This window comes from Pogona vitticeps, chromosome 7 (assembly GCF_051106095.1).
Source record: "Pogona vitticeps strain Pit_001003342236 chromosome 7, PviZW2.1, whole genome shotgun sequence".
Taxonomy (NCBI): Eukaryota; Metazoa; Chordata; class Lepidosauria; order Squamata; family Agamidae; genus Pogona; species Pogona vitticeps.
This window is the reverse complement of record NC_135789.1, coordinates 15,253,369-15,279,777: the sequence shown is the minus strand read 5'-3', so window position 1 is coordinate 15,279,777 and position 26,409 is coordinate 15,253,369. Positions and strand designations below refer to the sequence as shown.

Below are 26,409 nucleotides of genomic sequence, written 5' to 3'. Positions count from 1 at the left end.
GGTTGAAAACCCCTGGTCAAGAACCTGACCAACCCAAAAACTTATCTAGAAATCTGGAAAATGGTCTGGAGCGTGTTGTCCAAAGCGGTGGCTTCACAAACCACTCACAGGGCGTTTTTTCCAACAAGATGCTGTAGATTTATCAACCAGATGTCGGAATGGGAAGGATTTTTAGAAATGGCTTCCCTTTTGCTGAAATCAAAGCTGGTGAGAATCCACCGTAGCTCTTGAGGAACATCCCCCACCAACGGTTCGAGAAGGGGGACAGAAAAGGCCACGTTATTTCCCTCTGCTAATTTGTTCCAGAGATCGGATGGTTTGCTTGTGTCTTTTTCATCCATCAAGTTTCTCATTTTGTGTTTGCTGTGGGTTAGGAGAAAAGCTTGATGATACGGATAGAGTCAGGCCAGGGAAAAGAGAAGGAGAAAGCATGTGCTTCTGTTCTCAGGTCTTCGTTAAATTGGTGGAACCCACTAATACACTTGGTGGGCCTACCTCACAGGGTGGTTGTAGAACAGAGGGCGGGGGGAGAGAGCCTTGCGTCACACCTAAAGGACACTTTGACCAAGCCCATCCCAATGTAAGAACCTAGAGCTAGAACACGTCAACAGGCCACCACCCCGGCAGTCCACGACCCTGTCAAATCCTTTCAAATTTGTTCACTCGAAATCTCCTTTCTTGTAATTTGAATCCAAGACATTGTGTCCTATTCTCAGATGAAGTGGGTGTATCAGAGGGACTGAGAGGTCAGCCGCTTGGCCACCATTTGGCTCCTCCCGGGGTATGGTGGGATTCACGCCTGACTTAAACCGGGCCACAGATTCTGCAAAATTCGGGCCACCAATTCTGCAAAATTCGGAGAAGAAAAACAAGATGAGGGAATGGAAAAAAAAACGCCATGTAGATTCTCAGGGGAGAAAGTGTTGTCTTAGATATTTTGGAACAGCCTCTGCCTCCTTTTGTTTTCAGATGGAGCAATCCTGCCTCCCGATCTGGCCTACCTGGGGCTCTCCTCAGCGCCAGCCAGTTGGCCGGCTCTGCTTCGGAGAGAGAACACCCCTCATTTACCTTGTCATCGCCAGCCGGTCCGGCCGGGTCATTTTTCTTTCTGGCTGGCGGCTGAGGTTTTCCCCTCACCTATTAGCTGTAATATCTGTTAAATATTTCGACAGCTTAACAGGAGAATTGATCGCTCATTACTCCAGACAGGGGTTTTTGATGGGGCTGGAGAAAATGCCAGCCGAAAGAAAAAAGAAAAAAAGCCAGAAGCTTGCCAGAAGCACCTAGAAGAGAAGTGTTTGCAGTGGCAATAAAAATCCTGGCTTGGTTTCTCAACCTTGTATTTTATCCTCACCAGAAGACTAAAAGCTGGCTGTCTTGTCCAGCATTTATGTGTCGTGTGGGACGGCCGGTGTGGAAATCATCCTGGTGGCCTGACAGGGAGCTGGTTGTGCTTAACCACAACTTCTCGTCTTGGCACGGTCACTTCCACAGTAACAAACCCGCATACATCGCTGCATCAACAAAGCACCGAATGGGTTGCTCGTGTCTGTTTCATCCATCAAGCCTCTTGTTTTGCATTTGCCACTGGTTAGGAGAAAAGCTTGGGCTCATTTTGTATGAAATATAAGTAGCAAACCCCCCCCCGCAGTTCTTTAGAAGAGAAACGTGACGGGGTTTAAAAGGTGAGAGGAGATGTAAGCCGGCGCATCAACCATGAGATATTCCTCCTCCACCTTTGAATGAGGCCAGTTCCATGCCGGGAGAACAGAATCGTAGAAATTACTGTTAAAAGGAGTCAATTTACCCCTTGTTAATGGGTAATTGTAATGTCATGTAATTAAGTAGGAGGGAAGTTACTCCCAGGTTATGGGGAAATTACTCTCACACTGGAGGTCTGGGGCTTTCTTGAATTTATATTCCGAAGAGACAAAGTGATGTAACAGTCAAAGGGTCAGACTAAGACTCAGGAGATCTGGGTTCAAATCTCAGCTTGACTATGGAAACTCACCAGCTGTTTCCTGTGGGGAGGGCACTGAGTTTTTTGTTGCTGTTGTTGTTAGGCTCACAATCGTGACAGCAAAAATTAATTACTTTTTTCTTCCTTTGTGGCATGAAGCCAGGAAAGATGCAGAACATAATCTTATAGAAATAAAGGACTGCATTTTGAGCTCCTTTTCGGACGGTGGCTAGAATTTTCTCTGGTTCACCTCAAAATACAGTCTTTTACACATTTTAAAAATAATAATACTATTTGGAACAGAAAGAACCAGAAATTTGGATGTAAAACACCACCAAACGGAGCGGTTTTCCCATCCCAAAGGGACGCTTGCTCATGGGAGAACCGCAAGCAAACCCATCTCCACACTCTGATTAAAAAAATTAGTATCATGATTATTGAGTAAATCCCAAAGCAAGCCTAGGAGGAATTGATCAACCCCCATTAGGTCGAGAGCTAACTTTCTCCATACCGGGGCCCGGATGAGAAAGACGCCTGTTAGGTCTCCGGACAGCCCAATTGATATGGCTTGTTCTCTCTGTGCGTTCCTCGGCAACATCAAACCTAGCCTAATGGAAGAGATGGAGACACAGAGTTTTTTTTTAAAAAAATCCTCTTTTAATATTAATAATCCTAGGACAGAAGAGCTGGAAGGGACCCTCTGGATCATCCACTCCAGCGGCCTGTCAAGGAGGAACCGTGGGGGATTTGAACTCCCAGCTTCTGCAGCCAGAGGCCGAAACCACTGAGCCCTCCAGCTATTCATCTTCTGCTGTTTGAGAGGGACTCTAATTGCAGTGAAATATTTCCAGCATCCGGCCTTGGGTTGCACTGGCTGGGATGATGATGATGATGATGATGATGATGATGATGAGTAGGAATAAGAATAAGAATAAGAATAAGAATAAGAATAATACCATCATCATCATCATCATCACTGATGGCTTCCCTTTAATGAAAGGCTTTGGCCAAGTGTATTTTGAGTTGGAAGCTGGTGCCGTATACAGGTTTATCGGGAAGCCCCTGGAGTCTGGCGCCAGCCAAAAGGAAAACTGTCACCCTCAATCCAGACCTTGAGTGGTTTGGAAGCTTCTCAGAAGGAAGGACCGGGTTGGGAGCCCTCACCCGCCCTTCCTGCAGCTTGTTCCCTCCGTTCAAAATTATCGCTTGGAGACCTGAAGTCTCCGTCAGAGACCAATTCCAATTCCAGTTTATTGTTTTCTGAGTGTTGGCACAGGCTGGTGCTGCCAACCACCCACCCTGTCCACCTCGGTGGCCCATGGGGCCAGCCCAAGGCTGTGGAGTCCAATCCTGAGATGGTTTCTCTGATCCAATCCAGGAATCCTAAAACTGTACACCGGGAGGGCCGTATATCATCGACGAATCCAAACCAAACAATACCTGCCATGTAGCCGTCTGTCAAATTGACCCCTTTGTACTCCGATCTTTTAGAGTCCAGCTAGAAGCTACAGAGAGCACGTTGTTAGAAGCCACCAACCCTCAAGGGTGAAAAATCATCTGACTGGGCTTCTGTACTTCTGTGCCTGGAAGCTGCTCTGCCTTGAGTGTGAAAGGCAATCTGTTTCTTTTGATGCAACCTGGTTTCCCTCTGCATGGGGCCAAATTCACTTTTTCAGAATTTGCTATTGGTCAGTGAGGAAATCCCATGTCTTTCTTTTGCATGGCTGCAGCATGGAGCACTCAAATATTTGCGTGCCTGGAGGGATAACGGTGGAAGAGGAAGAAATCACATTGGCTGTGAGGGCCGGATCTTAGCCTGCCCACAGCTTGTAAATTAGAGGGCTTTTCTTCTGTGGGGAGTTGTCTGAAGGTTTGCATTTTCGTTGCTCAGATGCAGAAACGGGAGAGAGGATTGCACCATCATGGAATTGTTAGGCTTTATAAAAACTGGATGTGACTCTGTTGACATCGTAGCTGTAGCATTTTGTGAGCTCTCTGCAAGCCGGTCCCTTTGAGGGCAGGTAGCCTAGCTCGGGGGGGGGGGGGTTCTTGATCTCTGGCTGCAGAGGGAGAATTTGGGAGTTCAAATCCACACACACACCCCCATGGTGCCTCCCTGACAGGGCCTGGACTCAAGGATCTCGAAGGCCCCATCCTGCTTTGCCAGATTTATTATTATTTCAAGTCCCCCCAAAAAACTGCCAAGACTTGAAGGGAGAGCCCCCCCCCCCCGATTCTTCCTCCTTCCTTCCCTGCTCTCACCAGGTAATGGAGCTGTCCACGTGGGTCTCAGGTGCCCTCTGGCATTGAGGCAGACTTCACATTGAATTAGTCGGGTAGTTTATTAGCAGGAGCAATCAGCTCGTTTCACATTAGCTGTGGCTGGCTGAGGAGGGATGGGAAGGAAGGAAGGAAGGAAGGAAGGAAGGAAGGAAGGAAGGAAGGAAGGAAGGAAGGAAGGAAGGAAGGAAGGAAGGAAGGAAGGAAGGAAGGAAGGAAGGAAGGAAGGAGAGACAGACCAGTGTAATAAAAGTATTACTTACTTCCTTTTCCCATCCTTCCTTCCTTCCTTCCATCCATCACTTCCTTCCCTTCCTTCCCTTCCTTCCTCTCATCCATCATCAGCTCCTTCCTTCCTTCCTACCTTCCTTTTATCCATCACCTACCTACCTTCCTTCCTTCCTTCCTTCCTTCCTTCCTTCCTTCCTTCCTTCCTTCCTTCCTTCCTTCCTTCCTTCCTTCCTTCCTTCCTTCCTTCCTTCCTTCCTTCCCACCCCAATGACTCAGTCCTTCTCCAAAGAGGCAAAAACGGATTCCAGAGCTTTTTGTAGTGTCTTACATCCTAATTTGCTGGGTTCAGAGGAAGATTTAATTTCCGTCGCCACAGACAGTCTGCTGGGAAGACCGCGCTTCCCCTGGACACGCCAGCTGCATACCAATAAAGCCGGGGCTGCCGTCGCTGCCTGGAGCCGAGCGAGGGAACCCACCCTAAGGGCCAGGCAAAACAGGGCTTTCCTGAGCTTGTATTTCCTCTCCGTGGTCAAAGCACCCTCACTAAGTCCATTCCCCTTTCTTCACCACTCAAGAAACCCAGAGTGTGTCTACACCACACTGTCATAACTGTGTGATGTGTCACTTTCTCTTCAAGAATCCTGGGCTCTCTGGTTTGGGGAGATTTTAGAAAACTTGAGTGCCCTCCTTGAATTACCAAAAATGTATATTCTACACCCTCCAAAATTACAAATCCTAGCTTCCCATAGGAGGGAAGCATTTGAAACACCATGAAAATTCTGTAATCTATCTACTACGCATACATTTTTTAATCTTTATCAAAACCACCCAAATCAGGTACAGAAGAGATGCTAGAGTGCCACAGAGCAACCTCTAGTCATCCCGGACTGTTTTCCTCCTTTGTTTAACCCCGTCATCTTCTTCTTTCTTTTTTTTTTTTTGGCCTCCTATCAAATCGTGTAAGGTTGCGCGCCGAGTGGATGCCTCCATAAAAAAAAAATGAGGCCCTTTTCAGTGAGAGATGGGTTGCCCCCAGCGGGCGGTTGTTGTTATGGCAGTTTTTCGTGGAACTCATTCTGGGGATGTGCAAACATCCAGACCTTGGTGGCACCGAGCGGCGTGTTGATTTTTAATGTCAGAAAGCACCTTTTACCAGCCCTCAATCCGGGACATGCGCCCGATGTGGAAACCTTTCTCTTTGTCCCTGTGTGTGCAGATATATGTGCGGAAAGTGTAAGAGCCGAGTTTGTGTATGTGAATCCATAGTGCCACCCGGTGGCTGGAAGAATTTAGGACTCTCCAAATTGTGTGTGTGTGTTGTGTTTATGTGCGACTCCTCGTGTGCTCAAGTTTCGCACTGATACGACCTTCTAGTCTGGATGGTGCATATAATTACTCCATTGCTGGATTCACGCCAGCGGGAAGAAACAGCAGGGGTAGATTAGATTAGGGAATTCATTAGATTAGAGAATCGTCCCCCTGTTTTGCTTTCTCCCTCTTCCAGATCTTCTGAAGAACCTTGATTTCTTCCCGACCAGAACCTGAAAGAACTTGAAAATATGTGACGGATCCTGATCCATGCCGGTCAAATGCAGTGGACGTAGCTCTTTCTAATCAAATGCAGTTTGTGTTGCACATTAGTTAGAGAGGGAGGCCTTAATTCAGCCCTAATGGGGCTGAATCTCAAATAAGATTCAGGACCTTGGAGAGATCCTCTAAAGTTCAGATGGAAATCCGGAGCAGGTTGACTGCCCCAGTGAAATTGGGATCTGTGAACACACAGAGAGAAAAGAGATAAGCTTGACTTCTTATCCCTCTTCCAACCGGCACGAGGGCATCAAACCTATGCAGACACACACACCCCAATCTTCCAGGCTTGCTTCAAATTACTGGCAGTTATGAGAAGGATTGGAGGAGGCAGACAATTACAGGTTGTGTTTGCTGTTTCAAGAGTGTCGGGGGGGGGGAACCAGACCTGCGGGCTGGCACAATGGAAGCGCCGCTTTGTTCCCGACCCTGAGAAGAATTGTTGTTAGGTATATTTAGTGAAATGCTTTGGAGGGTTCACACAGGGAGGGATAATCATCCTCTGTCCACAGAGAGGCTGTTGATTGCAGCTATTACATGTCACCACTTTTAGAAACAATTCAATTTGGTTTTTCTCCTTTCCACTTCTGATGGGAAGGAGAAGGAGCCTGGGACCTCAGGGAAAGATTGCTATTCATTTGAGAATGGCTTCTCGAAAATACACTGGAGTAATGATCTCAGTCCTTCCGTGTCTCAGCCTTAGGGGTGGCAGCTACTTCTTTTCCCCAACAAGGACGGTGGATCAAACCCTTCCCTATATATTTCTTTTATTTTTGCAAACACCGATGCTATTTGTGTCAACTGCAAACAGCAGGGAGGACTTCTGCGGTTTTCAGGGGAAACCAAGAAGCTGAAGCAGGCGATGGGTTGCTCATATCTTTCTAAAGCTTCTGCCAATTTCTCTCTGCTTTGAGCTTTGCATCTTGTGGGGAAAGGATGCCCGTTTGTCAGAGAACTATTTTGTGCTAATTATGGGCACCCTAAATGGGGGCAGGGGAGATAGAAGGACTTCGTCTCAGTTGGAGGAGCAGCTCCCGGGTCCATCAAAACCAGCCTGAACTGGCAATGGGGGTGTGTGTTGAATGAGCATTTTTCAGAATCCTGAGTGTGGGCTTGTCATGGGTCTACAGATGAGCTAATGTGGTTTGGGGGCAGGCTGCACTTGTAAAACCATATGCCGAAAACCGAGCGGAGTGCACCAGCCCCACCAGAGCCCATTTCCTCCTGCAAAATCAATGCACAAATCAAACCTTGCAAAAAAACCAGGCTTCATGCATAAAACCAAGCATTGTGTTCAGACCCTTTCTCTGGGAGGCAGGATAGAAATGCTGCAATATATTCTCCTTTTTGTTTTTGGGCCTGTGATTGGCACCCCACCACCACCAAAATGGCCGAGCAAATAGACATGAAGAATGCAGAACTGTAAACCCACGCTGCTATTTATCCCTCTCTCGATTTCTCGGTTCCCCCCTGCCAAAAGACAACTCTCCGTAGGTCTGTAAACCAGAGAAGGGTTGCATTCAACCAAACAAACACCCCCCGGGTCTCCTGATGGCTAGATCAAGATAGCCTAGGCAATCATCCACGGGGGACCAAGAAATATGAAAGGCCTCCCTCAGTTGTGGCTTCGGAGCTCCTCTGTGTATAGATCGGACTACGGTAGTTATTGATCTCAGCTTGGTGAAGCTGTAATTATATCGAGCTGCAAGCGGGCATGTTAAGATGCCTTTTGCAGAACGCGTTTCTGCTTCTCTCTTCAAGGAAGCAAAAAAAATTCTCCAAGGTTTCCTGTTTTCCTTCGCGATACTTGGAATAAACCTGTTACAAATAACACGTGATCTGGTGGAAAACTCCTCTCTTCCCCTCACCCCCACCCCAGAAAGGGAGGCTTCACAAAGTCACATTATAATCTTTTGTTACACCAAGAGACCGTGTGATGTAGCAGAGAAAATATCAGACTCTAGAGATCTGGGTTCAAATCCCCGCTTGACTACGGTGGCCATGGGAAGCCACTCATTGAACCTCTCACAGAACTAAAAAAAAATGCTTTTAGGGTCACCCGAAATCGGATGCAACTGCACAGAACCACATGAATTGGCAAAAACAAGCTTGTGATCCTTTAAAGTCCAACCAGTTTTATGTGCTTGCTTCTGAAGACAGGGACTATGGGCGTGCGTGGCCGATATAGCACCTCTGTCTTTAAGTTGCCCAGCACTTCCTAGTGGGTCTCTTGTCACGACAGTTGTGTTGCCGTTTGAGGAGAAGGAACACTCCTGTCCTGGTAGAATTACAGCATTTTGCTATTTTGTTAGTCTTGGGCGGGGGAGGAATACTACATGGTTCCGGTGCTGGCTCATATTGTTGCCTCGTGTTCTGCTCAGGACATTAGATGGACCAACAGATGGTATAGCTTTACACCACAGGCCAGTTGCATTCGAATGTCTACCAAGAAGCTAAATTATAACTGTTTCATTTACTTTTGAGAAACAGGTGGAGAGATTTGATCTGTTTTTGATTTTTAAGGGTAACTATATAATTATAATTCCTACTTCTGGAAACTCAGATCTCTAACCCTCCACTGCAGGTGGGGAAAGGTCTCAGATTGATTTGCAGCCTAATCTGAAAGGGGGGTGAAGAAGAGATTTTGTTTTCAGGTTTACAATTTTTTAAAAAAAGAAAGAGACATAACACCAAATGAAAAGAGCATGAGGAGGGAAGAGGGGTAAAAAAAGGAGTCATACAGATTCTTAAAGCGATTCAACTTTTCAGCCTAGCATGATGGCTGTTGGCTGACAACAGAGAGGAGGCCAATAAAGCTCAACACATCTGGCTTCTTTCTTATCCTTCTCTTTATTTGTGTTTTCCAATGGCCTAACACAGCAGAGCGCATTCTGCTACTGGGTGTTGCCGACGCTGGATGAGAACGAGCCCCTCTCATAGACCTACGGTGGAAGTTTCCTAAGCTATCTTTGGGATTTAATTTGTGCTCTGTGCCAGATTTCTTTGCTGGGTTTTGCAGGTTTTTGTTTCTTCAGGGTTTTCTACATTTCTTACGATATTTCGCTCTTGACAAATTTTGTGTGGGAGGCGGTGAAGGTAAGAAGGGCTGAAATTTCTGTCTCTGGCAAGTCCTTTTGATCTCATGTGCGAATGTGTGTCTCTTTCTCTCTCTTTCGCTTTCTTGCGTTTCCTTTTAAATGTGTTGGTGTCTCTCTTTGATTTAACGAGAAAAAAAAGCACACGCGAAATATTGCTCTTATGTTCAAAAAAGGTTTATTTGTGTTTGTTTCCTTTGCAAGCATCTGATGGCCATAGGGTAGGTTTCTTATTCCTCTGCCGGGGGTTTAAACTGCGATAGATAAACTGCACCCAATCCGTACGTGAATTGAAATCTGGTCTTCTGTTAGAGAAGAAAGAGGCAAAAATTTAAGTTGAATGGCTAGTTCCAGCTAGAGTAGACCTACTGAAACAATGAAGGCAAAGTCCACGGTTTCAACAGACTTGCCCTAGTTGAGTGCTGCCGGCTTGTGGCTCCAATTTCTTGGGGTGGTCGCAGTGAATCCATTCTGGATTTTAGTCCGAAATCTAAATGAACTCTCCAGGGGCTGAAACTCTCCCTCAATGTTTAGCTCTTCTAAAGATCAGGCCAAAAGGCAGCACCCTGATGTTGGGGTCGCCAGCGTTGGCGGTTTGGACTACATCTCTCACAAACACAGACACGTTGGCCCATGGGAGATGTAGTCCAAAACATCTGAAGGGCACCCAGATAGGGAGACACCCCTGAATGGGAAGCAAACATTATTCAATTAATTCTTTAAGGGAAATGTTAATTGGTTGGGATACAGTAGGACCACCCCCATATATGCAGGGGATCAGTTCCATGCCCTGCCCCTGCAGATACTGAAAACTGCAGATAACAGAGAACATTATTTTAATAACAAAAGTTGCCTCCATCGTTTTGAACCTTGAAAGCCAGAGAGTATTTTGATAAGGCCATCTGGTGCCCAGAACCAGCCTGGCCCAGAAAGAGCCCCTTCCCTGAGTTCCAGGAGCAAAATATATTTCATGGGAATATACAGAAAGTGGCCTGTAGAAGGTGGAGAAAATTGCTTATCCAGAGAAAAATGGGCTATGGGTGCAGTTACTTTTAAAGGAAAGAGTGCAGAGAGTCCAAATGACAAGCCACGGAAATTTAATCCATGGCCAATTGACACTGTGGGGAGGGTGTCTTCCTTGGGGGCATGGGGGGCAGCTGATTCCCAGATTTGGCAGGCAGTGGGGATATTTGGAAACAGAGCTGAGCAGAATTGCTTTGATAGTCTTCTTCTTTTCTCTCTCCCTCCATCTTGTTTTTTCTCTCTTAAACAACCCCCCCCAACTTGGCGTGCAGCGTGCAAGCGTAAAGAGCAGGAGCAACAGAAAGACCGGAACCTACAGCCCAAGAAGCAGCGGTTGGTCTTCACCGACCTCCAGCGCCGGACCCTAATCGCCATCTTCAAGGAGAATAAGCGCCCCTCCAAGGAGATGCAAATGACGATTTCCCAGCAGCTGGGCCTGGAACTCAACACTGTCAGCAATTTCTTCATGAATGCCCGCCGGCGGTGCATGAACCGCTGGCAGGAAGACCCCGGCCCCAATCCCGGGGTCCCGTCTTCGTCGGCAAGCACTTTTTCCAAAGCATGACCGGTCACGTCCTCCCTCCCGCCCTTCCCCGCCACATCCCACCACAAATTCATGTCCTCCCATCTTCACACCGAAGGGCAAACCGAGGAACCTCATCTAACCATGGGTACTTCATCACCACACCCAGTCGATGCCTCTAAGGGGGCAACCTTGAACAAGGATCCAGGGTTCACCTCCCAACTTCAAAATCCACAGCGGTTCTGTGGGGAGGGGTGGCGTTTCCTCACTCCATCCTATAAGCCACCCCAAACATTTTGGCTTTGCAGAAGGATGCCTCCCCTCCTGTAAATGTCAAGGGGTACTGTGTCATTCTGATGGCCAAACACACATAAAAGTAATTAGCTTTTCACACATTTTCAAGGAAGCCTGTCTTGAAGTTTCAAGATGAAATCAGAATGGGCTTGAGGTCACATCATTATTATTAAGTAGGGAATTAACTTCTCATCAGTCTTAATAGCTGTTGTGCATCTTAGTCCATCTAAGAAATGAGTGTGTGAGTCCTTAAAAAGACTCCAGTACCAGATAATTTAAGGAGGGGTGAGGAAAGAATCAGGAGATCTAATATCTTATTCAACTGGTGCAGCTCACCAAGGTGCAGTTATAAGATTCTCCTTCCCATTTGGGTTTCTCCCATTTCACGGTTTTAAGTCCTGGACCCATTTAGGTTTCCCACTACAGCTATGGTGGTACCAGCAAGACACAAGAATAGAGTGTCTTCTCCTCTGGGGCACCTCTGAGGCCTAAAATGTCCAGTTACTTGCCTCTGTTCCCTTTCAAACAAAAGCCATTTTTACACAGCTGAGAAGGACCACTCTTGATATAGGGAAAAAAGCATTCGACTGAGTCGTGTGGGAATAATCTGCTGTTCATTGAGAACATGGTGTTGTTACCTGCCGGCGCTGATGATAGTTAATGGTCATTTAGGTAGTGTGGCTTAGGAGGCATTGCAAGGCAAGAATGGGTGAGGATTTATTTTATTTTATTTTTTAAAAAATCCTGGTTCCTGCATTAACAAGAGCATGGAAGTTCATTCAGAAAAGCATATTCAAAACATCATCAAGTTGTCTTCATAGACATCTCTCCTGCCTTCAGTTTGATCCCAGTTCAATCCCCTTTATCATATCCATTCTCTACCATCCATGGATTGGTTTTCTTGAAGGGGGGTTCCATGAAAATCCTTCTTAAGCTTTCCTAAACGCTCTACTCTATGGTCCGAACTCACCAAGAAAAAAATAATTCAGCCAAAAGAGAAGACTCTAGTTCTTTTTTGATTCCTCTGAAAGGAATTTTGAGCCAAAGTTTGAATAGGGGGGAGAAGGAAGCTGAGACTTTTCCAAAGAATGGCACCCCCTTCTCCCCCTTGAATCAGTAGTGGGGAGGGGGATCCCAAGCTAAATTGCACTGTGTAACCTAGAAATAAAGCGGGTCACGAAGCACATTTTAGGTACATAAATCGGGTATTTGAAAAAAAGCTTTAAAGGAATCAAGAGAAAGAAGCATAGGAGCGGATTTTTCCTTCCTTGACGCTGGACCGGCAGCTGACCTTCTAATCAATCTTGATTTCATTCCAAAGGCTAAGCCCAGATTATTCGGTCTGTCCACCTCTTCAGTCTGTCCACCAGAGTCTCCTATTTTTCTGCTAACCTTTTTCCTTGTCTGTTTTTTCAACTAGAATTGTGGGGTGGGGGGGGCGGTGGCAGACTAGAAACAAGATATGGCCGAAAAAAGGATGAGAGAAATAGGGGGCGTGTGGTTCAATGTTGGGCGTTCAGTCGAGAAAGAGATCTTGAAATTCAGACGGCGGTGGAACGGTGGCCGGAGCGAAATGAAAAAACACAAACCCCCTGTTTTACCCCAGAAGTGAGAAGAAGAATAAACTCTACCCCGCCCCCCAAAATAAGAAGAATCTTTGGCAACATATGAAAGATAACCCACCATTTTGTGTGTATGTGAGTGTATGTGTGTGAAATCAGCATCCAGCCTTAAAAACAGAAGACAGATACACAGTGGGTACAATCTCTGTAATTCGGGGCAAAAAAAAAAATCCTTCGACAGATGCCGGAGCCACAGAGGGCCCCAAGGCCGTCGTGTGGCAAAAATGATGTGGTCCACTGGACACGAGATGCCCTCCGACCCACCAAGCCTTTCGTGTCTGGCTGGAACCATCTTATCCCTTAGCCACCCCTTTTGCCTGGGATGGATGGATGGAGAAGGTGTAAGGATAACACCTTGCCGTCTACCGGTAACCATGGGGTTCTTCTTCTGCGTATCTCTGTGTGTGTCGTCTTCATTTTCTAATGGGACAATGATCAAATCCATGCGGGTAACAGAGGACCATCTTTGCGCAATGCCATTTTTTTTGGGGGGGTGGCTTTTTATTTTTTTGCTCCCGGCATTCGGGAACAAACACGCGGAGCGAACTTCTGGAATGAAAAAAAAGAGGAAGACCAAAAAGGAAAAAAAAAAAGACCACCGGCTAAGACGATAGAAGGAGGAAGGAGACCGACGGGACGACGGTCACCACAGTTCCTAAATTCAGAAAAAAAGGAGAGAGAAAAAGACGTCCCAATCTGGACTCTCGGGCATGTCCAATCAGGGGCGAATGGTAGAACCGAGCAAAGGGACCGCAGAACGAAGCATGCTGGAGAAGGGAATGTAAAGAAACACAGAGGTACATTTTTGCCAAAAACAGAAGAGGGGGTGAAGAGGATTAAAAGGAGAGGAAACCCCCGCCAACCCGAAACTCCCCCCAGAATCTCCTAAATCTTCTTTCTTCCCAGTGTCCGAATCCCCTGGAGTGTCCCCTAACACCCCCCCCCCCCGGCCGCTCGGTCTTCTTGTCTTGTTGTGATGTGTCTACGCTAAACCAATGACGGAGGAGGACTACGGTGGGTTCCCAGGCCTGGTTTTGTAAAGTATTGAAGGGCTGAGAAGCCACCCCAAAAAAAGAGAGGAAAAAAAAGGAAGGGGAAAAAAAACCCACAAGAAAGCGGGGTCTGATCTCACCTTGAAGAACACCATGAAAGAGGTCCTACTGCCCCACACCCCGATCATGCAAAGACATTTTAGTGAGAACCAGAAAATATAGGCTACCTCACTTGAGTTTTCGATTTTTGTGATTTGAAAATCACACCTGATACCAAAGATTTTGTTTCTCTTGCCTGGTTTGCACCGGAATGTACGGACGTTGAACCGCCCTCTTGCCCCTTGGTCCTGAACGGCTGGCTTCCGATTTGGTGGTGGCGGCGGTGGATCCGTTCTGGGTTTGAGTCCGACCAACACCTCTGCATGGTTCTGAATTCTAGTCATGCGATCCATTGACTTGGAGAGGGAGAGAAAAGGGGTGTGTGTGTTAAAGTTCGGACTCCAACCCGGAGGGCATTACACCCCTTTGGCAAAACAGGAGCCAATCAGCCTTCACCTTTTTCTACTTGACTCCCCCTCTTCTTTCAAACCCTCCAAACTCCCAAGCAAGAGAGAGAGAGAGAGAGAGAAAGAGAGAGAGAAAGAGAGAGAAAGAATATGGTTGTCAGAATGATAGATGAGTGCCTTGTTCTTCAACCAAAGATATGTAAAAACCATTTTCTTAACACTGTTTGTGTCCGAGATAAACTTACAAGATATTACCTCAGTTCTCTTAATCAGAAAAATTCTGGTGACTTTTGTAGCCTTTGGGTGATGGGGCAGAAAATCATGTTCTTGATCCACCTCCTTTTTCTCCGATGTCCCTCCTTCCCATCCCCCAACTGACCTCATCCCCCCCAAGTTGATATTTCACATGTGTATAATCCACATGTTGGTCTGTGTTGTGCATTCCATAGTACACATGAAAGGGGCCCATCTGCTCAACCGAAAGGTAAATTCTGGATTTGAGAGCTCATATGAAACAAGTCAGGCAGTAAATACAGGATGCGTGGAAATCTGAGTATCAGGAAGACGTCAACCTTTCCTATGATTCATAGGAAGTATGAGTGAAACACCGGATAAGTTATAAACAGCACCGTTCCAGACACCTCTTTCAGATCCCAAAGGATAGAGAACTTAAATGGGAAGGGTGGGGTTTATGTAAAAAACAAAACAAAATTAAGATAGAAGCCTCTTGTGAAATTAACAGACACCAACAACCATTGCTGATCATTACCTGGGAAAGTTTAGTGAAATGCATTTGAGCAAGAGCGGAAATTATCTAGGTAGGATCCAAACCATCAGGGAGCCTATAGCCAGCATATGAGCCCCATAAGGATAGCCAATTAGCTAGGCTGATGGATGGATAACACAAAAGGCCAAATCAGTGTAAACCCTATTTTAGCTTTTTGGCCATACTGTAGCCTATTTGGGAACTTTGGTGTGTGTGGGAAAGGGTATGGGGTAATGCCTGCCTATAGAAATGTGGCCTGAAAACAGGGGGGAAATCCCTCTTCTTGCCCTACAAACTTTCTAAGTGCAGCGACCTCTCCTTTATTAATATATATGACTCCCTCCACCTGCTTTCATGAAGGATGATCATTCTAATGATCAGGGGGCTTTGTTTCGTGGGCTTTCTGTCATGCGAAGCATTGAATGGGTGTTTTGCATCTTTCTGAACAATCAACCATTCTTTCTGAGCTTTGAATGTGTGCTTTGCTTCTAAAAAGAACCCGATATTTGCATAGAGACATCTTGCTCAGTTTGTGGAGGTCTGGAAGGAAGGAAAAGAGCTGCTTGTCTCTTCCTGGCGCTGGGGTCAAGCGATCTTGGAAGGCTGGGAAATTCCTCATCAAGCTGTCTTGTTGGTCATGGCAGCCTAAATTAATGAGAGTGAGGAATTTTAAACAGCATTTTACACACCTTGATACCACACTACCTTCAGACTTCTTAAATTCTAATACTCTGCATAGCTACTTCTGTGCCAATTAGGTTGAGCCGCTCCGTCTTTCATTCCAACCAACCAGTAATTCCCTCCCCTGTTCCCTCTTTCCTAAAGCCCTTCCCTTAGGGGAGGCAAGGTGACTCCAATTTTACAAACTAGTTGAATGTACTCCAGGGTTTCTACTTGAAAGAAGCTTTCCATGATGGTGAACCTATTTTGGGAATACCATTGAGCATTTCACAGAGCTTGTTTAAAGTTCAGGACAAAACCCGGAGGACAAAAATCAGAGACCCTAGCCTCCCCTGTCTTCTCCCAACCTCTTTTTTTTGACCAGCACCCAAATAGCTTGTTGATACCAAAGATGTCCACTCAGGAGAGGGAAGACAAAAAATAATACCCCCCCAAATCAACCCAACTGATCCCTGACCCACCCCTATTTCTGGTGCAAACCAGGCAAGTTTTTGACAATGCTCTCTGAAATACCTCAAAAATATTTAATGTATAGTTTATGTGACAAAATAATAATGATAATAATGATGATGATGATAACTTAGCTAGTTTTTGGAATTTGCAACTTGAAGCTTTATACTGTTAAATTATAATTTTGCAGGAGATGGCATGTTGGTATTTAGTGAAAAAATGCTCAATGGGAGACGTATTGAATGTTTCGGACGGGGAAAAGTAAAACTGGTTAGTTTCATGATTTTTTAAAAGAGAGAGAGATTGAGAGAAAGAGAGGAGAGGGGTCCTTGGCGTTTACAGATTTCGTATTTAAACAAGTCCTTTAAAAGAAAAAATCACAAATAATATTAATACAACTTGCTTTTGGGGGAAATGTGTCCTTTGATTTCCCTGCTGAGTCCTGTCTTTAATGAGAGTATTTATTATATGTGTTTCTGTGTTCAAATGTAATTTAAGGAAGGAAAAAAAAACAAAAAAAGAGAGGATGAAATGAAAATTTGATTTATGCATGAAAAAAATATACTCTTTCCTGAAGTAATGTAATAATTATCGGGTGGGGGTGGGGGGTCGACAGGGAGGAGGGGTTTGACGTGTTGTTTGTCTGACAAAAAAATTTCATTTCAGTTCCAAGGTCTGTGTGTGGGCCAATTTGTTTCATGTGGTTGTGGGCATTTCCTGGTCAACAATTTTTATTTTCTCTTCTTCCAACGTCTTCTGTCCCTTTGTATCTCGATGTCTTGTTTAAAACCCAAAAGAAAGAAAGAGCAAATTCAACCACAGCAGGTGTTGAGAGATGTTTTTCCAAGAACAGGAAGGAGAGAGGAGTGAGGGTATGGATGTGGAAGTTCCCGGCACCCACTGGAATCCAGTGTGGAAAGGGTGGGTGATGTAAGGGAAACCAAAAGTCAGTGGTGCTTGTTAATTCTGACATTGCCTCCTTGCCATTGGAGGGTAACAGCTCTGGAGCCAGTGGGGCAGTTGTGGTCCGAACATTAAGGGAGTTATTCAAGGTGGGTTAGCCTGCCCTCTCAAATCAGCTCTATTTTTTGTCTGAACTTTACCAGAGTTTGCAATCTATCCCCTCAAATCAGCTCCAATTTAGGTCTGAACTTTATAGGAGCTATCCAGTCTGCCCTCCCAAATTGTCTCCACGTTTGGTCTGAACTTTACCAGAGTTTTCAATCTATCTTCCCAAATCAGCTCCAATTTTGGCTTGACCTTTACCAGAGATTTCAATCTATCTTCCCGAATCAACTCCAGTTTTGGCCTGAGCTTTACCAGAGTTTTCAATCTGTCTTCACGAATCAACTCCAATTTTGGTCTGAACTTTACCAGAGTTTTCAATCTATCTTCCCGAATCAGCTCCAATTTTGGTCTGAACTTTACCAGAGTTTTCAATCTGTCTTCCCGAATCAGCTCCAATTTTGGTCTGAACTTTACAGGAGCTGACCAAAGTGCGGTATCCAATCCTTCCCAACAGTTTCCCCTTTTGCTCTGAATTTTACAGATCCCTGTGGCCTCTCATCCCTCTCCCAAATATCTTCTGCACCTTGCATGGCTGTTGAACACTCAGGCTAAAAGCAGGAACGAAGTCACTGCCCCACTAACTACGGCGCCATCCGCTTCCAGGGGACCCATCCTTCATCCTTACAAAAGTGCATCAATAAAACCTCTTAACATTGAACAACTGGAAATATTTGCTTCCTGATGTTGTCTAAGAAAGAGACAACATCAGGAACTGCTTCTTTAAAATTAGAGCCTTGGCCTCTCTCCCTACCCATTACAGAACTAGATCCATGCCCCTTTTACCTTAATAAACCATCTTCCCCTGGATGAACAATTGAATCTGGTTTGGGGCACCCTTCAAGGACACCAGTGGCCCAGCCAACAAGGCTACTGCATTTCCTTGGCTGAAGCCAACCCCAACCCTGGTAGTCACCCTACTCTTCCAGCAAATCCCAGCAAACGAACCCTGACCGATTGAGCTGTCTTCGCTTTTAGCATTCCTGAGTGTCTTCATAATCCAGGTGACAGAACGCAGAGACAATCATGTAGAAATATGCAAGGATCCAGCCCTCTCCCTCCTTACCTTCTTCAAAGCCCGCCACTCCCAGGGTTTCTGATGTTATGATTTATAATCTCAATTTTTAGACGATATGAACCGTTCCAGCCTTGGGCGAGCAATGAGCTCCCTTAGAATCAGAAAAAGGAAAAGCTGGCGGGCAGAAATAAATTCCAACGGCCACTCGTTCAATCTCCACGGGACATCACCCTTCACCGAACACCAGACATGCCTGATTATAACACCTTTCCCTAGCTGCCTATCACTTTCTGATCTGAAAACGACCCCAATTTCAAAAGTGCACATTGGCTCCAGGAGTTTGCCCTGAATTTTACAGACACTGTCCAAGGTTCTGGACTGAAACCGAACCCGCCCCCCCCAATAGGTTCAACATCTTGGAGAGCTCCCAGAAAGTTCCAACCAAAACCCAGAGGGGATTCACACCAGCCCTGGAGTTGGCATCTCCTGCCAGCCCCCATTTCAACATCTTCCCCAGCAGATGAACGGAGGCGGCGAGAAGCCAGAAAGTCAGCAGAGAGAGAAAACGGCTAAAGAAAGACATATTAAGTATGAAAGTGATGATATGCACCCCAGTAAGTTCATCTCGCATCCCTTCTCCCTCCAAAGCCATGATTTTGGATGGATGCCGCTTCATACGCTGAGCTCCTGTAGGGAAGTACCAGTAGAGGCACATGAACGTGGTCTGAACACACATACACACGCTGGGATGGAGCGCGGCTCCTATTTCTGTCGTCGCCAGGCAGGGCTGGGAAAGAATTCGGTCCCAAATTCCAGTTTGCTGTGGCTGCCAGCCTGAGTTGGAAACACTGCAGTGGGTAGACTCCAAAGGTTGACGGTAAGCCATCTCCATTCCTGTCCTCTTTTCATACCCAACACCACTGCTTGGAACAAACGCCAAACTGCATAAAAGGGCATCGTTTCTCCTGTTAGCAGAGTGAAACTAAAGGCATGCCATGAAAGAGAAATATTCAGCTTTATCAAGTGGTCGCTCCAAAGTCCTTTAAATTCTGCTGCCTGTAACACAAATATCACTACATGGCTCAGGTTCCCCCTTCCTTTATTACACCTGATTGCCTGTCACCTAGGGAAGGTCACCCACACATGGTTCCTGTGTTATTCCTGACTATGAGCTGACCATTCTCACCCTGCCTAGTTCTGAGTTATTTTTAATTAACCTGAAAACTTTCTTCTTTTTGGACAGAAATAGGAGTTCCTCCGTATTCACAGGGATTGGTTCTAAGCCCCCCCCCCATGGATGCTGAAAAATGTAGATTATTGTGAACACATGGTCTCTGGCTCCGTCTAGTGGCCAGGTCTGGTAATGACATATGCCTTATTTCGTCTTCAAATGCTACACATACCATGGTCTCTGTCTCCCTCTAATGGCCAGTTCGGGTAACTTCATCTTTCAAAATATAGATTTCCAGGATTTTTTTTTTGTAATATTTTAAATATTTTCAGGCCATGGATAAGTGAATCAGAGGATACTAATTCAATGGGTAAGGGGCCCTGCTGTATTAGAAAAGTTGCTCGGGACCTGGCAATGTTGATTGGGAATGTCTGGCAGCAAACGTCCGAAAAACCACCCCTTAGATTTTCCAATCTCTGGTGAGGGGCTTAGGAAGGAAGGAAGGAAGGAAGGAAGGAAGGAAGGAAGGAAGGAAGGAAGGAAGGAAGGAAGGAAGGAAGGAAGGATTGTTTTTGGATAAAGATACAGGAGAAACAAAACCACAGCCTTCCCACATAACATCTAAAATTTCATAATGGCAATAGGGCTGTTCCAGAGAGGAGCCTCGGCTTTGAGAAACGGAGAGGAAGCACCTTGAGCATGACATTTTGGGAAGCCGATTGAACCTGACTTTGGAATTTGGATCCATCTTTCGCCCTTTCAAACAGCTCACATCCCGGACAGGGCTGGATTTTAGGTGGTCCGGAATTCATAATTTTTGTGTGCGGTGTGGAACTTCAAGCCCATAATTTGTGTTTTTGCCCTTCAGTTTCCCACTCCTAAGCAAATTCTGCACCTCGTCATTTGGTTGCCCAGTTTTAAACATGTTCAGTTCCAGAGTTTCGTGTTCCGGCCTGGGTTTTCCTAAGTCCCCGTCCCCGTGTCTCTTTGTGATGTGGTCCCACGTTTCATTGTGATGCTCTTAACAAACCTGCCGTTCGTTCCTTTGGGTCTTTACGACTCTGTCCAGTCCTTTCTGTTCCTCTGTCAGTGATTTAAAATAATAACCATCATAACAATGACTTATGCGTTGGGCACTTTATTAAAGAAATAATGAACCATGGTATCACAATGATAATTTTTTTTCTGTGTTGTCTTGAGCTAGGTTCCACTGCCCGCTATCTCTGCTACATCTTCCAGATCAATTTTCAAATGAGAAAATGAGTGAATTTTCTTTGTTCTGTCGTCCACCGTTCCATGACTGTGTTGTACATTCCTACCGTTTTCAGGTTCTTCAATAAATTATTTTTTTGTCATCCACTTGACCTCCAGCCGCTTCTGAGTGTCTTCCACTTAGCAAAGACCACCACCTGGGTTTCTCAGCCTTATATGCATCAAACTCACTCTGTGGGGTTTAAGAAACATGAAAAGGGGGGTGGTGGTGTTCCCAAATGATGATATCAAAGCATCGAAACATCCTGGCCGGCCAACTTTAGATGAGAAGTTCCTTTATCAACAGCTGGTCTAGAAAGTTTACAGAGAGGAAAATTACCTGTCTCAGTGTGTGTTTTTGTGAGTGAGATCTTTGGCTTAAACTTTTGATTTCATAATAAATGCACCAATTTCGGTTTCATCCCCAACCTCAGCTTCTCACTGTTCCAGTCTTCCACTGAGTTCATCGCCAGTTTAAAAGTATCAATTTGAGACTAGATTTTTTTGAAAAAAAAAATAGATCACATAAAAACTGTCACTGAGGCCTGCATTTCCCCTAAAATAGACTCTCTTTTTTTACTATAATTACAGTAGCCCCCCCCCCGGATCAATGGGAGATTGGTTCCAAGCCCACCCCATGCTGAAAAATGAGTGCTATTTTAATAGCGAATGCTATGCTTATAATGGTCTCTGGCTCCATCTAGTGGCCAGTTCTGGTAATGGCACTGTAGAAATATATTTCTCTATTGAACCCTATGCATAGCATGGTCTTTGGCTCCCTCTAGTGGCCAGTTCTGTTAACTTCATCCGGCTCAATTTTGATTCACATCTGGGTTTTGAAAGTGTGAAATCTGTGAAGTGTTTGCATGGATTAGCCCCCAAACAGCTGCAAAGGTGTGTATGTAGACAACTGGTCTCAGCTGGTCTTTCCCCCACCTCTGCTTCACGGACCATACACAGAGAGCCAAAAACTGGACAAAATTCCCCCAGGATCTTTGGACCCATTTTATTTTGAAAAGTTTGGATTGAACAAGAACTGAAAATTTTAAGACTGGAAAATTTAGGCATGGGTGTGGCCTCTAGTCATTAGAAACACTCCTGTAACCTTAATCCATGCACCCATAGGTAGAGACACGCAAGACAATTGGCAACAACTTCAACCACAGGCCAGGAGAAGCTGAGGTGCTCCAGATTTTACTAAAACACTCAAGCTCCTCTAGCCTGGCCACTAGAGAAGGATCATGGGAACTGTGGTCCACTCACATCTGGAGAGGCTCCGTTTCCTCACCTGTTCCACAATGTCCACATCCAGGATTCAAACAGGCCAGAGATCAGGAAGAGAAACTCTGCTCCAGTCCTGCATCTGTCCAGCAGATGGCAGCACATGCGCAACCCTCCACACCACCCATGACACTCTGGCGCCCTCTACAGCATGGAGGGGAGACGTCTGTCTGTCTGAAAGTAATTTTGGAGAATTTCACAGGAACCACATTTTTTGTGGGGGGCCAAGGCAGAGGGAAAACATCAGCAGCTTGGGAAACTGGGGGGCTTGGCCACCTAGTGAAACCCAGAGGTCTAAGTTGGGACCCTAGAAGGGCCGGATCTATTTTGGGCCCTGTGGTTCTCCACGCCCTGCTGTAAGGAATCCGATCAGTAATACAGCTACAATGGAAGCCAAAATATATATATATAATACATTATCTGATTTTATTCCATGTAAGGAAATTTATAAACAGATTGTGAAATAAGATGGAAAAGGTTGGCATTCCTTCATATCACTGCACCATAAATTAATTAATGACTTGTTCTTTAAAAGTTCATCCTTCTTGTTCCCAGTGGGAACCTTGAGGTTGTTCGTGATTTTACAAGCACAGTTAATTGGTCAATCGTATTATCGAAAGCAAGCCACCGAATCTTTATGGCTTGGTCGTTTGTTCCATGATCTAGCCCAGTCGGGCCCCGGGGCAGTTACCAGCCCATGAGGGCGAAATGAAGCCTCCAGAGGAAGGGGCAGTATAGCTCTGAACGCCAGATGGTGGGGGAGAAGAGACAGGGGAGAGAAAAATATCTGGCTGTCCACCCGGTGGTGGCTGGTGACTCTGGTTTCATCACCGTGTCTCCCCAGGGTCTATCTGTCACACATCCGTTTCCTAATTAAGCACAGCATCACAACAGCACAATCCTTATAATGTGCCCCTGGCCACAGGTTTTGCCCCAGGAATGTCAAAGTTTGTGTAGTGACGGAGCTGATCAACCTTCCTTCAGGGGAAGATGGGTTTCTGGCTCAGAACTGGCAAGCCAAAGGCCCAGGAACCTCCAGACAGTAATGGCTGGGAGAGAGTCTCCAGGATTTGAACACAGAACTGCACAGCCTGGGCGAGAGTGGGCCGCAGCTGCCTTCAGGAAACCTCCCTGTTATCAGTTTTTAGTGCAAATGTGAAGAGCCCGGCCCATGTTGTGAATCAAGAACGCTGAACTTTCAGCTTTGCCACGGTGTCAGGAGCGGGAGAGGCCCCTCTGGACGGCCCAAGGCTGTCTTGGCCGAGCGAGGGGGTGCTCGGGATGCCGTTCTGTCGGGCTTTGTTCCGGGGACCCTTGATCCGCAGGCTGGCTCCTCGAGAGATGAGGTCGGCATAGCCTTCCTTGTGAGAGAAAGCGTAGCTGGAGCGCCTCAGCGACCGGTTGGTCCTCCAGAAGTGGGAGGTCAGCTCCACGGGCTTTGAGTTCCGCTTCATGTCTCGGGCATCAAGCATCTGGAAAGCAGGAAGGGAGAGAGGAAGAGGTGTCTAAACGTATCCGCTTATATCCCACCTACCAGGTTTTTCCAACCCAATGAAGCCTCCATGGGCAGTGGCAGTCTAGCTCAGAACACTGCAAAGCGTTTGAGGACAGTCCCAAGACACAATTGGAAAAGGGCCTCTCAGCTGCCTAGATGATCATCCTCACACTGGATAGCACTTTTTCTGTGCAGGGTTCTCCTAGGAGAAATCTTTTTCTCATTCGCACCCAGGTTTTCTTCCTATCCCTGTTCTGAATTTGGTTGTGTGACTTCAGCAGGTGGTGGGTTTCCTCCCACCCTCCCAACCTTCTGTCTTTTCAAGCCTAGCACAAATTTTATACAGTAGGACCCCGTATTGGTATCCGTGGTTTCACTTATCTAAAAATATTAGAAGAAAAAAAACTAGAAATACAGTGGGGTCTTGACTTAAGAACGGCTTGAGTTAAGAACATGTTGACTTAAGAACCACTCTCATAGGAAAATATTGACTTGACTTACATACTTAGATTTGAGTTAAGAACTGAAAAAACCCACGTGGGAGGCAGGGAAAGTGCAAAATTTGAACTATCGGTTAACTGTTGGCCAGTGAAAAGGGTGCCTGTCTGCTTCCTCACTCCTCCCAGCGTTTAGAGAGTGGATTGGGAGACAGTCTTCAGACTGCCTGGTCCTGTCCTGCCTGGACTGTATTTTCCCTGCCTTCCCTGAACCTTTCTTGACCTAAGAAAAAAAGAAACAAAATATCCCCCTCTAGTGGTTGAAGGCAGAATAGCAGCTTCCCATTAGTTTCTATGGACGGAAAAGAGCAGATACGGATCAAATGGTTTTCAATGCATTCCTATGGGAAATGCAGATTTGACCTGAGAACTTTTTGACTTGAGAACCGCCTTCCAATACGGATTAAGTTCTCAAGTCAAGACATTTCACGATGTATTTACCAGAACTGGCCACTAGAGGGAGGCAGAGACTATGCTATGTAAGCTTGTTGTTGAAGAATACAGTACTGTACTGTACATTGTATGGTCTCTGCCTCCCTCTAGTGGTCAATTCAAGTAATACTTGGTGAAAATACTTTTTTCTAGATTTTTTCTTTTACTACATTATGTATAATATTTCTTAATATTCAGTTTTCAGATCTGCTGGGGCTTCGAACCAATCCACCAAAGATACAGGACTCGACTGTACACCTCCATCCAAAACCTTTTTCTTGATCCAATGCCATTCTCCAAAACTCAAAGAGTAGGTGTCGCTTGGTATCTAGCTAAGCTTTCACCCAAATCAGCTGCATCAACTGGATGGGAGATGGGGCACCCTCTGTAGCATCCAATGGGCCACCATCACCCAGACTATACTTACTTCTGACATGGTGGCCGGGGTCACGCAGCTGCTCACGAAGCGCACAGCAAGGGAGGGGATGATGTTCACCACCACACAGAGCAGGACTACCAGCAAAGCTGTCGGATCCGTCAGGGCGTTTTTGGTGGCATCTGGAGGAGAAAGGAGGAAGTGAGGAGAAGCCCAACTGTTAAATGTGGACAGACAAGGGTGCCACCAGTCCACAGGAGAAGTCCGTGATGGTGGGACATCATACAGAAGAGAAGCATTGGTCCAGAGGTGAAATAATCCAGGGGAAGAGAAACTTTAAATATTGTGCCACAGAAACCAACCAACCAACCAAACCAGCCAAGATACATCATAAGTTCTTCTCTACCAGATGAATGCAGCTGCCCCTCTGAAAATAAGGGGAAGGGTACCTTAACGTTGTTTGCATATATGAGCTAAGACCACCCTTGCATGACCTTAGCTGCAGAATTCAGAGAGCCCCTTGACTCCTGATTCTTGGGGACCACGGCAGAGGCTGAACCCCACACAGATATCAGAGCTTCACCCCCCAGTGGGTCTTCGTCATGGCCAGAATCAGGACACACAAAGCCCAAACATTTTCCATCAGAAAACGGCTTACCAGGAGAGGGGAAAGACACATAAGAGAACTCGTAGGCCATGAAACTTTGAGTGAGGTAGGAGAAAAGGCAGTAGAATATGAAGCTGATGATGATGGCCAGGATGGAAAAGATGGTCCAGTATCTGTACTCCAGCATGATCTAGTCCATGAAACAAGCAGAACAAGGTTAATGAAGTAGATTTGGGAAGTCGAATAAATAAGTTAGTTACAGGTGGAGGTCCATGATCCATCCATCCATCCATCCATCCATCCATCCATCCATCCATCCATCCATCCATCCATCCATCCATCCATCCATCCATCCATCCATCCATCCATCCTTCCTTCCTTCCTTCCTTCCTTCCTTCCTTCCTTCCTTCCTTCCTTCCTTCCTTCCTTCCTTCCTTCCTTCCTTCCTTCCTTCCTTCCTCCCTCCCTTCCTCCCTCCCTCTCTCCCTCCCTCTCTCTCTCTCTCCCTCCCTCCCTTCCTCCCTCCCTCTCTCTCTCTCTCTCTCTCCCTCCCTCCCTCCCTCCCTTCCTTCCTCCCTCTCTCCCTTGAAGGTCACCTCACTCTTCCCGAACTCACCTCCAAAATCACAGTCAATATGGCCGAGGTCGCGATGATCATGCCGAAGGACTGATAATCTCCTACGACGTGGACGCTGGCCCGGTCCCCCATGGCCCAAAAAGTGATGTAGAAGTTGCACAAGGAGACAAGTGAGCCGTGGAGGAATGCCAGGCAGAAAGTCCAGAAATTGAAAAGTTGGTCTTTCTGGCCCACCTTGTAGAGTTCGGGAAATTGAAGGCTCTTCTTCGCACTGACATCCTAAAAGAGAAAAGAGGGGGGAAGGCAATCACACCGAAGAAAAGAAGGAGGGGTCATCCCAAAACTCAGAAAGTTACTTTTAAAAAGGAATTTGCTACATTGGTCATTACTTCTTGGCAGCTAAGCGGTCATCTAAGTAATTATTCCATTGCTCCTTCTCATCACTGTTCTGTTGTTTGTAGTAGAATGATACTTTGGTTCCCCCTTGTGACTAATTCTGATATTACACCTTAAACCTATTTATGAAAACAGAAAGGACCAAACCAAAAACTGTTTTCCTTGCCATTTAATGAGAGAACTGCCTGAACCAGAAGTTCCCAAACTGGGCGCTGCAGCTCCCCACGGGGATG

The 26,409-nt window shown here is 46.0% G+C and overlaps 2 protein-coding genes across 2 annotated transcripts in view; one reads left to right on the top strand and one right to left on the bottom strand.

Annotated features, from left to right (window-relative positions):
* ONECUT3 (one cut homeobox 3) overlaps window positions 1-20,623 on the top strand; it is a 44,487-nt gene extending 23,864 nt beyond the window's left edge. The window contains exon 2 of the mRNA XM_020781191.3: window positions 10,449-20,623. Coding sequence (XP_020636850.3) covers window positions 10,449-10,741 — 293 coding nt within the window. The 3' untranslated portion in view covers window positions 10,742-20,623. The remainder of the gene's footprint in view (window positions 1-10,448) is intronic.
* ATP8B3 (ATPase phospholipid transporting 8B3) overlaps window positions 19,075-26,409 on the bottom strand; it is a 25,017-nt gene continuing 17,682 nt past the window's right edge. The window contains exons 24-27 of the mRNA XM_072978762.2: window positions 25,820-26,059; window positions 25,255-25,393; window positions 24,648-24,778; window positions 19,075-23,268 (exon numbers count right to left, since the gene is read on the bottom strand). Of these exons, the coding sequence (XP_072834863.2) occupies window positions 22,978-23,268; window positions 24,648-24,778; window positions 25,255-25,393; window positions 25,820-26,059 (801 nt within the window). The 3' untranslated portion in view covers window positions 19,075-22,977. The remainder of the gene's footprint in view (window positions 23,269-24,647; window positions 24,779-25,254; window positions 25,394-25,819; window positions 26,060-26,409) is intronic.